This window comes from Macaca thibetana, chromosome 5, assembly GCF_024542745.1.
Source record: "Macaca thibetana thibetana isolate TM-01 chromosome 5, ASM2454274v1, whole genome shotgun sequence".
Lineage (NCBI taxonomy): Eukaryota > Metazoa > Chordata > Mammalia > Primates > Cercopithecidae > Macaca > Macaca thibetana.
Window position 1 is genome coordinate 168965911 of NC_065582.1, and position 11552 is coordinate 168977462.

At 34.9% G+C, this 11552-nt stretch overlaps 1 protein-coding gene across 19 annotated transcripts in view; it reads left to right on the top strand.

Annotated features, from left to right (window-relative positions):
• Nucleotides 1–11552, top strand: part of LCORL (ligand dependent nuclear receptor corepressor like) — a 296483-nt gene that overhangs the window by 227612 nt on the left and 57319 nt on the right. For 15 of the 19 annotated variants that reach the window (XM_050791945.1, XM_050791942.1, XM_050791941.1 and 12 more), the window contains one exon: nt 2956–3207. The exons of 1 other annotated variant lie outside the window; for it this stretch is intronic. In XM_050791945.1, coding sequence (XP_050647902.1) covers nt 2956–3207 — 252 coding nt within the window. Of the gene's footprint in view, nt 1–2955; nt 3208–11552 lie in introns of those variants that run through there. 3 more of the 19 variants (XM_050791956.1, XM_050791957.1, XM_050791958.1) reach the window with 1 other exon arrangement.

Sequence of the window (11552 nt, forward strand, 5' to 3'; positions counted from 1 at the left end):
AGGCTCCTCACTCTGTCCAGATAGGAGGCCAGGTGGTCATTCAGGCTTTGCATGCTCTGGCCATTCAGGCCTTACGTGGTCTTCTCGTTCTGGATGCCTTCCTTTCATGCCAGACCCCCAGCCATCCCCATGGCCAGGTCCCCGGACCTGAAGCCACCGTGGAAGCTGGTGGAGCAGGACATGGAGATCAGGGAAACAGAGCTCCCGGAACCTGCATAGATGCCAGCCACGCTGCTGACCAGTCAGGCACCATAGCTGGGTGCCTGGACGGAGTCCAGGAACCAGTAGCTGGTGGAGAAGGTGGAGCAAGTGGTGAAGCTCATGCTGTACGGGGAGGAGAGCGAGAGGACAGGACTCAAACTTTGCCAACGACCAAGTTATCCATTTTTAAACTGCTGATTTCTTTAGGACATTATCCTCATAAACTTTTTCAAAATTACTAGTGATTTTACCATTCTTCCATCCAAGCTTTAACGTATAATTAATATGTGTTCTTACTTCAATTTTAGCAGAACTCATGTTGCTCTGATACTGGATGTTTTCAAACTGATGTCTTATCCTTCTTAGTGCCTCAAGCTAGATGCCGTTTACACATGTTATAACAAGTTAGTAGTTTATTTTGGTGCAAAAAATTTTTGAAATTTATGCATAGTTTTTTTATAATGTGCGTTTTCCATGAACTTTGAAGACCCCTTGTACTTTTACTTATTTACCATTTGGTGATTTAAATAAAATATAAGTGCTTAGCCTGCATCTTTTTTTTCTCCTATTATTTCTACTAACGGCTAACATTTACTGGACTATTAATATGCCAAGTACAGAGTTAAGTATTTTATCTACAATCTCATATAATCCTTACAGCATCCAGTGAGCAAGCCCCATAAATATTATCTCAGGTTCTATTATTATTTCTGTCTTAATGAATGCAGAAACTGAGGCATGGAGAGAATATGTAACTAGCCTAAGTTCATAAAGATGGCTAAGATCCCGAACTATAGCTAGGTCGAATAGGAAAACGAATAGTGTCCCTCTTTCCTATCAAGTTCTAAACAAACAATGGAAGTGAAGGCTAAAATTGTATTTTTCTTATAGGCCCATAGTTCCCTCTTTCAGATGTTTTTCAGAATTCAAAATTCTTTGTTTTGAAACAGGTAATACAATGTTTTGTAATATCTCCAACAAGTCTGAGATAGCACCCTGTGATCAAATGTATTGACATTTATGCAGGACCAGTTTATATCAGCTTAAGTCACGTTTTGCTACCAAATGTCATGGTAGTTGTGGTGGGGGTGGGTTTGTTGCCTCTCCTCACCTCCAAATAGTATATTTTGAAACCTTCTTGCATTTTAGAGCGATGGACCTATTAATGATAGATGCTGGTTGGAAGGCTTCTTTTTAAGTCTTTTAAACAAGTGTTTTAACTAATACTGAAACACAGAACTAGGGAGACTTACCACTTCAGTCTCTTAACAACGGTGGATCAGAGAAGGCCTATTCATTTAACACTGATCTACCTGAGTAAGGGTTTAGACATTTAAGGAGTAGAGATCTAGTATCTCTACAAGTAGGCCCATTTCTAAGAGGAAAAAGTGTATCCCTACTCAGAAAACAAGTATCTCTAGTCATCCTTCCCAATTTACCAATCACCCTGCATCTAAAGGATCAGAGTAAATAAAGGGAATGGAGCCAGACCAGAAATGTGTGTATAAAAGCCACCACCCCCAATACTAAATCTCTATATCACTATTATAAACTATGTATATAAGTGATCTGTTCTTATCCCACACTTCTTACTATAAAATCGTTCAGTTGTTTTACCAACTGTATAAGTTTCAGATAGAGTTGTATTATTACTGTTGAACTTTGTTATAGTTGTAGTTGATCAAAATGGTTTGGTTAAAACTCTCTATGATATTCTCATTTTACAAAAATATCTTAGGATATCCATGCTAAAATATTTAGGAGTAAATTGTCCTTATTCTGCAGTTTCAGTGGTTCTACAAATAAAAATAAAGTAAAAAGAAAGCTAATTTGGCAGACTAGTAACAGTTCTTGAATATTAGTAGAAGCTGTGTCATTGTACTATTCTTTCATTTTTTATTTATGATCAAAATTTTTCTATATAGGCCGGGCGCGGTGGCTCAAGCCTGTAATCCCAGCACTTTGGGAGGCTGAGACGGGCGGATCACAAGGTCAGGAGATGGAGACCATCCTGGCTAACATGGTGAAACCCCGTCTCTACTAAAAAATACAAAAAACTAGCTGGGCGAGGTGGTGGGCGCCTGTAGTCCCAGCCACTCGGGAGGCTGAAGCAGGAGAATGGTGTAAACCCACGAGGCGGAGCTTGCAGTGAGCTGAGATCCGGCCACTGCACTCCAGCCTGAGGGACAGAGCGAGACTCAGTCTCAAAAAAAAAAAAATTTCTGTATAAAAAATCGAGGAAAGAAAAAATCCTTGATGATGACATTCAGGACATACATGAAATGCACATTTTACAGAATTGGAGAATTTAATGGATACAGAATTATAAGAATTTAGATGTTTTCCTAGTTAATGCATGCACATTGTACATTAGGATAAAATTTGGTTGCTTATACAATTTATGTTCACATACTGAGTGTTTTAATATCTAGTAAAGTATATCTGAATGAATATTAGAACTCTTGAGAATAAGTTGTTCTGCTTCTATGTCTAATTCTTTATCTATTTTAGTTTGGTACCAGAGAATGTTTAATTGTAAGAAATAATTAAATATGCCACATTTTTGGTTGATATATTATTATAAAGCTAATTAAATCTACAAAGCTTTTATTGCTAATTCCCAGAAAACATTGGCAGTTATGGACTGATGCTAAAAGACTTCTGAAGTCATTAATTTGTAATAAAAATAAATTTAAATGTTGGTGATTTGCATTTCTCTTTTTAAAATGATTATTATATTTATTTCTTCCCTAGATCTTCCTCAGAACTGTGATCCTAACATTCCCCTAGTTGCTCAGGAATTAATGAAAAAGATGATACGTCAGTTTGCGATTGAGTACATTTCAAAAAGTGGTAAAACTCAAGAGAATAGAAATGGTTCAATTGGACCAAGTATAGTATGTAAAAGTATCCAAATGAATCAAGCAGAAAGCTCCCTTCAGGAAGAACAGGAAGGCCCCTTAGACCTCACTGTGAATCGAACGCAAGAACAAAATACTCAGCAAGGTAAGATTTTTTGTGTGCACATAGTATATAATTTGATGTTTTATATCGTCAAATGTGTATTTATAATTTTATATTCATAGCCAAATTTATTTTGGATGTAATATGACTTTTAATTTGCTTATGTAATATGTACTGGAGAAAAGCACCTATTTGCATCCTCTGTATTTGCATCTTTGTGTATAAAAGAGAAAATTTGAGTTACTCGCAACTCCGTTTGCAATAAAAAAGTGTATCCTAATAAACAGCTTAAAAATAAAGCATATAAATAAATAAAGGATATAAATAAAGAGATGTTTATAAGAAATAATTATTTTTATAGTGGACAGCTGAAAACAGTAAGCACTTGCTTGTTCAGTTTTTTCTTTTTGTATTTAAGTGAGGGGAAAAAAAGTAGATGATTTATCTTCCAGTTGTTTATAATGTAACTGGGAACAGAGGAAATGGAATATCTGTGACAAATGTAATGTTATCATGTAACTAACTATATGGAGAAACATTTGTCATAAGGAGCCTGAATGATGATGACCATGTTGGACTTACAGAGTTTAATTAAAAGAGAACCGTTACTTCACAGAGGAAAGGCAAGAGGAAGAGCCTTTTAAGTGTGTGTGAAGGACTTAAGTGTTTATCAGAACAAAGGATAATTTAGGTAGCTTTTGTTAATATGGGCTAGGAATAGTGTTGTCAGTCTTTGAAGCCATAAGAAAAAAAGTCAGCATTAAATTTGATTCCAGAAGGCAGTGATGTTAGTTTGGGGCTCTTAAGAAGAATATACTAGTTAGGCCAGGTGCGGTGGCTCATGCCTCTAATCCCAGCACTTTGGGAGGCCAAGGCGGTTGGATCACCTGAGGTCGGGAGTTCAAGACCAGCCTGTGACCAATATGGAGAAACCCCGTCTCTACTAAAAATACAAAATTAGCAAGCATTGTGGTGAGTGCCTGTAATACCAGCTACTCGGGAGGCTGAGGCGGGAGAATTGCTTGAATCCGGGAGGCAGAGGTTGCAGTGAGCCGAGATCGCACCATTGCACTCCGGCCTGGGCAACAAGAGCGAAACTCTGTCTCTTAAAAAAAAAAAAAAAACGACAAAGAGTATACTAGCTAGTGTTTGAAGATACAGTCTTTTCAGTATGTAAATCAGATTAAAATTTAGAGGGGCTGGAATATGGGAATAATTTTTCCTTTTTAGTTCCCTAACACTAGGTTGCAAGTATTTATGTGACAATATCTGACAAATTTTAAGATAATAGGTTATAAGACAGAGAAAGAATGTCAAAGATAACTATGATACTGCATGGGTGTCCAACCTTTTGGCTTCCCTGGGTTGCATTGGAAGAAGAAGAATTGTGTTGGGTCACACATAAAATACACCAACACTAACCATAGCTGATAAGCTTTAAAAAGCCGGTAGGGGGGTTCCCTGTGTTATTTTTATGATATCTGCCACCACAGATAAGTAAAAAAATCCTTGCAAAGGGTTGAATACCTGTGAAGGCTTAAGGAAAAAAGTATCAGTGCACAGAATTTTGGAACTCGGAAAATAGAGGATTTTTAGAATTGTTTTTATTTGCCTTTCCATGCCTTATATTCCCTTATATCTCCTCTCCTTTTGGGGATTTCTGAAGAGGCTAGAACATAGACTTTGGTATGTGACAGACTTGTGGTTGAAATCCTAGCTCTGCTACTTACTTAAGTTACTTGAACAAGTAACGTTACCTGTCAGACCTTTAATTTCTTCAATTGTAATTTGGCCATAATAATAATGGACCCATTGGAGCACTGTAAGAATTAAATATGTAGTAACAAACTCATGAAAGATACTCAAATTCTAGTCTCACCGTACTCTCTACCTCCCTTTCCTTATCACCATAGAAGAAGCCTTAGAAGTAATGTGATAATGATCTATAAATACTTGTATGACTGTTACACTAACGTAGGACTGAGTTTTCTGTGAATGGTCCAATGAGTTGAGTTAGGATCACTAGCTAGAGGGAAACAGATTTCAGGTCTAGATAAGAAAGAATATTTCTAAGGAAATTGCTAAGGAAAGAAGGACTGTTTCTCTGATTGTCTCGTCGTTGAAGGTATTGAAAAGCATCAGATGAGTGGTTAGAATAGATGGCATTTTGGCCCGGCATGGTGTCTCACCCCTGTAATTCCAGCACTTTGGGAGGCCGAGGTGGGTGGATCACGAAGTCAAGAGATCTACATCCTGGCCAACATGGTGAAACCCCGTCCCTACTAAAAATACAAAAATTAGCTGGGCGTGGTGGCGCATGCCTGTAGTCCCAGCTACTCGGGAGGCTAAGGCAGGAGAATCGCTTGAACCCAGGAGGTGGAGGTGGCAGTGAGCCGAGATTGCGCCGCTCCACTCCAGCCTGGTGACAGAGCAAGATTCCATCTCAAAAAAAAAAAAAAAAAAAAAAAAAAAAATAGATGGCATTTTAAAAGTAAATTTCCAGTCCTTAGATCTTTGATTCTGTGAAGTGGCAAGACAGATCCACGTATATGTAGAACACGAGTCATGTAATTAATTAAATTATTGTAATAGTCTAAACAAAGTGCAAAAATATGTGAAAATCCTCAGGTTGGAAAGAGTAGTGATAGTGGATATAAATCTATAACTAGTCTTCTTGATAATTTTAAGTTTTTGGATGACTTCTTGTCATATGTGATTCTAGTCTTCTTACTTGAGGATAGAAATTACTTAGTTTAATGTGGTTTGAAGTATAGAGGGCACGGGGAAGAATGATGATAGATGAAGCTCAAGAAGTAGGTAGGGACCAAATTTTGACTTTTCTTGGGATCATAAAAAGCTACCAGACTGAGAGTAACAAAATCAGATTTTCTTTTATGAAACCATTCTGCCATGGTATGGATTTGTAGTTTCTTAAAATTTGTCTACATGTACACCAAACAAGGAAAAATGAAGCACATGCCCTTTGATGCATTAGTGTGTACATATGGGTGTGTGTGTATGTACCCACTAACACAGTATGTGTACTAATCTTTCTATAAATATTTTAGGATTTAAATAAAGGTGTTATAAATAATTTTTAAATGTCTTGCTAATCACGATGACTTCACTGCCAGTATCTTATTGAATGATAATATACTTTAGAAGAGTTTCATTAGCAGTGATAGAGAGTATAAACCCATATTTCACATAGCTTCCTTAAGAATTTAACCTTTTTTTGACCTGATTTCACTGTTTTTACCTCATAGTATAGTCAATAAAGAGCTCGTACTAGTGATAGCAGTGTCAGTTATGCCTTTTGTTAATGTTGCTATTTGCTAGTGCTTACATTTTTCATATTATTCTCACTCTAATTTTTTAACAATACTTATTTAAGCCAGTTATTTATTTGGTGAGTTACTTTATTCAAATTAGATGACAATAGATAATCTATCCATAAATGATATAGATACATTTGTGGATAGTATAAACCATAAGTTTATGAAATTCTCCATGCCAAATGGTTTTATAGGTAACTTTATATACTCTTAAAGCAACAGATAATTCCTATTTGTGCTTTCCTTTTTTTCTACTCTGTTTCAAAGAGTAGAAAAAAAAAGAAATGTTGGTATAATCTTGATGCCAAAACCAGACAAAGATAGCAAAAGAAAGAAATACTGCAACTTACAAACCTAGGTGCAGAAATCCTTAATAAATATCAGCAAATTGAGTAAAGTGAGGTATAAGGACATAATAATGACTAAGGAGGCATGGATGATTAAGCATTTGAAATATTTTCTTAATTTTCTAAATTAAAAATTATATCCTAATAGATATGAAAAAAATTTATTCTATAAAAGCACTTATCAAACTAATAATCTATGGGCACTTTCACTACCAAAAACATTATAACCTAAAGATTTAAAATAAAAGATGACACAAAAAATCCACACTATCATCCATTTTAAACATTTGATTTAAACATTTGATGAGAGGTCTTTACTCAACTACTCTATTAGAAAATCTAGTTTTAAAGAAGTTACATTTGCAATAGCTGCAACAACAGGAAAAACAGTGAAATGCCTAAGAATGAAACAGATAAACTGTATCAGGTCTTATGGAGAATATTATAAAAATATATTGAAGGAAGAAAAAGAAGAGCAGGAAAATGAATGATTCCTTAAATGAATGTGAGGACTGATGCTTACAGATTCAGTGTCATTCCGGGCAGAATTCTGACAGGATTTATTGTTAAATGTGGCTTGCCAATCCTAAAATTTACAAGCAAGACTTAAAGAACCAAGAATAACCAAGTCAAGGTGGTAAATAAAGTCTTGCTAAATGTAGCAGCACTTATTAAGTGCAGTAATTAAAACAGGGTGCTATTGGCCAGGATAAAAATAAGTAGGACAGATCAGTCCAAACATTAGCTCCCAAACATTAGTGGAATCTTAGTACAAGACAGAAATGTCATTATAAATCATTGGGAAGGATACCGTATTCCTAAATAGTTCCAGGGCAATTGATTACCCAAAAGGAGGATAAGGGGCAGATCCCTACCTTACACCACTCATAAAAATAGTTCTAGTTGGGTTTAAAGGCTAAATGTGAAAATCAGAACTGAAAGAGAGGAAATTATAGGATAATATCTTAATTCAAAATAGGGAAGAAGTTCTTAAAATGCAAGAATCACAGTCCATACAACAATTTTGCATATTTGACTATACTTAAATCTAAAACTTAAGTATAAAGTCACTGAAGAAAGTGAAATGTCAAGCCTCATCTGTAACTGATGTATCTAGCAAGCATTCAGCTAACAGAACTACAGCCAGTTAGACAGACAACTGATGAGAAAAATAGACAAAGACAAGTCTCAGAAGAAGATATTGGAATAGGCAAATAAGCAAAGAAAAAGATACTTGTAAGAATATCTTGCCTAGGCTTCTTCCCTATATAGGATTCTTTTATTCTGTATTATAAGAGATGGTAATTCAGCTTCTGAGTGAGTAAGTATGTACCAAAAATCTTTGACAACTCTAATATTTAAGCTCATATCTATGAAGAATGTACTCATTGTTTTATATTTTTTCATCTGCAGTAGCATTTTACTTTGCTGTAAATACTTGTAAAAATTATTATGTCTCCAAGACTTCTCTTTTCCATGATAACCTTTAGGGTTTTCTTCCATTTTGTTTTGTTTTTCTTTCTGCAACAATATGAGAAACTCTAGTCCTTTGACATAGTAATGCTGTAAATGTTTGTTGAAACTGTTGTTTCTTCAAATGTCTGTTTACTATACAAATCTTTTCAGCTTCCTTAATTGTACTTCATAAGTCAGTTTCCATCTTACTCATTATCATTGCCTTCTCTTTCACAAGCTCTACACTCACTTAAAATATGGTTACCCTGAGGAAAACATGCCTATTTTCCTCTCCATTGTACTTTCTATCCAGGCATTTCAAATATTTGAGGATATTTCTTTGTGCATTTTAAATTATTTAGATTTGTATAAATACTCTGAGCCTCAAAAGCTGGTAGAAAAGTAAGGCATGCATTGCCCATACCCAGGATTCTTTTTCGTCCTAGTACATTAAGAAACAGGTATAAATAACATTAGTGTGTCAAGTATGTATTTTTTAAATATCAGTTTTAATCTGGGGCCAGAGTAAAAACTCGTAAATTCCAATGTACAAGAAGAAATTTGCAACTTAGAGACCTTTATCATTACTGTTACAACTATGAAGCATAGGCAATCCTATACAGAACAAGATCAGATTTGGCAGAGATGGAACAGCAATACTTCATTAACTTTGTTAATGCAGTTTTCTACCATAAGAGATCCAGTGAGTATTCTGGTAGAACTTTCATCATAGTAAACCTCTCAATGCATTGTAATTGTTTGCATGTTTATCTGCCTTTGGGAGCAGGAAACTTGTCTTTTTTCACTTTTATGTCTCCACTGCTTGGTATGGTACACAGTATATTGGATTTATTTATTAAATTAAAAATCTTCACCATCCTCAAATGCCACTGATAACTAAAATGAGAATTGAGACTTGACCATTGCATTTAGGATGTTTCTGCAGTGAAATTTTCTATTTTAAACATTTTGGTTAGAAAATATTCTGAAATATACATTTTAATACTTTTTAAAATGCCGTGCGGAACATTGTGTCATGATAATGGACATAAACTATTGTACTACCATGTAATGATTTGAAATTTTTAGGATTATTTTCTTTTTTTTTATTATTATTATTATACTTTTAAGTTCTAGGGTACATGTGCACAACAACGTCTCTTAATTAGCAAAAGATAAGTTTTTTTTACTTACTTCGAAATGTTATCAGTAGGGTAAACTTTGGAATCCACAACTTCTAGTAAATTTCCTGTCAACAAATTATGTATAGGACTAATACTAAGTAGGCTTCAAGTGATTATTTGAGAGACTATATTGCATAAAATATATGAATTTCAGCCGCATATTTAGCTGTCATTAAGTATCCTTTGTTGCTGCTGCCACCACTGTTCTGCTTTCTTGGCTGTGATTAAGGTAGGTGTTACTATGTGTAAGAGAGCCACGTATAGTTTTATGATGTTATGTATGCTTAATTATGTGGTTTATAAATTAAGTTTTGTAATTCTGTTTGGAAATCACTAAACAGTTTAAAGTTCAGTTCAAAAAAATTTCTATGTCCACTAATGCAATTGTCTATCTTTTTCTATGCTGAGCTTTTGTTTTCTGTGGCTAAAAACATGTGGAAGAAAGTGTTATATTCCATGCTTGGGAAGATGCCATGTTTTAGTCTACCTGAAAAATAAAACATATGTCTAGATGGTCCTGTGTCCCTTCTAATCTAACCTTCTCTGACTGCAGGGATAGAAGAAACAGGTGATACTTTAAAATTCCAGATCTAGGCCTACGCTGTCCTGCTGAAAATGCTTTAATGGCTTCATATTGCCCATTAGATAAGGTTTAAAATCCTAAACTCCAGGAACCAGCCCCTGCCCACCTATCCAGCCACATCTTGTGTCTCTGTTTCTTTAGTCTTCATATTGGCTTCTTCTCATTTTCTTAAATATGTCGTACACTCTCAGAACCTCAGAACACTGACAGAAAAGCTGCCTTCTACCCCAACCAATTTTTTTTTACAAATATGTATTACTTATTTTTTTCCAGGTCTCCTTTTAAACATTACTTTCTTAGGAAAACCTCCTCCACACCTCCCGTATTGGATGTACACAGACACACACGTTGATATTCTTATTCTTACTCGCATTTAATTTGGGGTTCTTACTGTATTTTTATATAATATCCTATATTGTTTTGTAGCATTTGTGACCCTTGTAATTATTTGTTTCAGCCATCTTATCTGCTATTTGTCCTGTTATGCTTTTTTTCCCTCCTTATTTTCTTTTGGATTGGGTTTCCTCACTTTTCTTTCTTTGCTTATTTTGAAGTTATATACTCTACTGCTATTCTGTTTGTAGTTACCTAAGGTTTTAAAGGTGTACTTAATATAAGAAATTTAGAGTCACCTGCCCTGACACTTAACAGCTATCTTCAGTGCTGTGTTTCCCTTCTTGTGACATCACAACTTAAACCACAACCATTTGTTTTATATCATCAATTTTTGTTGAGAATTACATATATAGTTATCATCTCTTTTGCTTATCATTTCTTCTTACATTTCACATGTTCTTCTGGGATCAGACATTCCTTAAATAAGGACTTATTGGTAGTAAACTCTCAGGTTTTTTTGTGTTTTTATTTCATTTTCTTTTTCACTTTTGTTCTTAAAAGATGTTTTCTCTAGGTACATAATTATCTGTTTGCTACGATTGTTGTGGCTGCCAACTAATAGTCTTTTCCTTAGAGGTAACTTTACACACTCTACTTTTGGGCGCTCTCTCTCGCTCTTTCTCTCCCTGTTTTGTTTATGGTATTCTGCAAGTTGTCTTGGATATGTTTGGAAGTGGATTTCTTTTTTTTTTTTTTCTTTATATAAGCCACAGAATATATTTAATTCAGATTAAACATGAAACTAGAATAATGTTCTGTCCTTATCAAGTAGCAATTACATTGTTTTTTTAAAAAAAGAACAGTACATTTCTGTCTACATTCCAGCAGTCCAGTAAGGCAGCACAGGTGACATGCAGTTTGATGAGGTGACAGGGGAAGCAGATTTCTTTTCTTTATTCTACTTAGGAGTTACATGTTTCCTAAAACTAAGGAGAAATCTCTCATCAATTGTGGACATTTTTCAGCCATTATCTGTTCAAATATATTTTTACTCTCACTTTTATTTCCTGTCAAAATCCATTGAGACATATTTTGGATCTTCTTATTTTATCCTCCCTATCTCTTCCTTTTCATATTTCCCATCTCT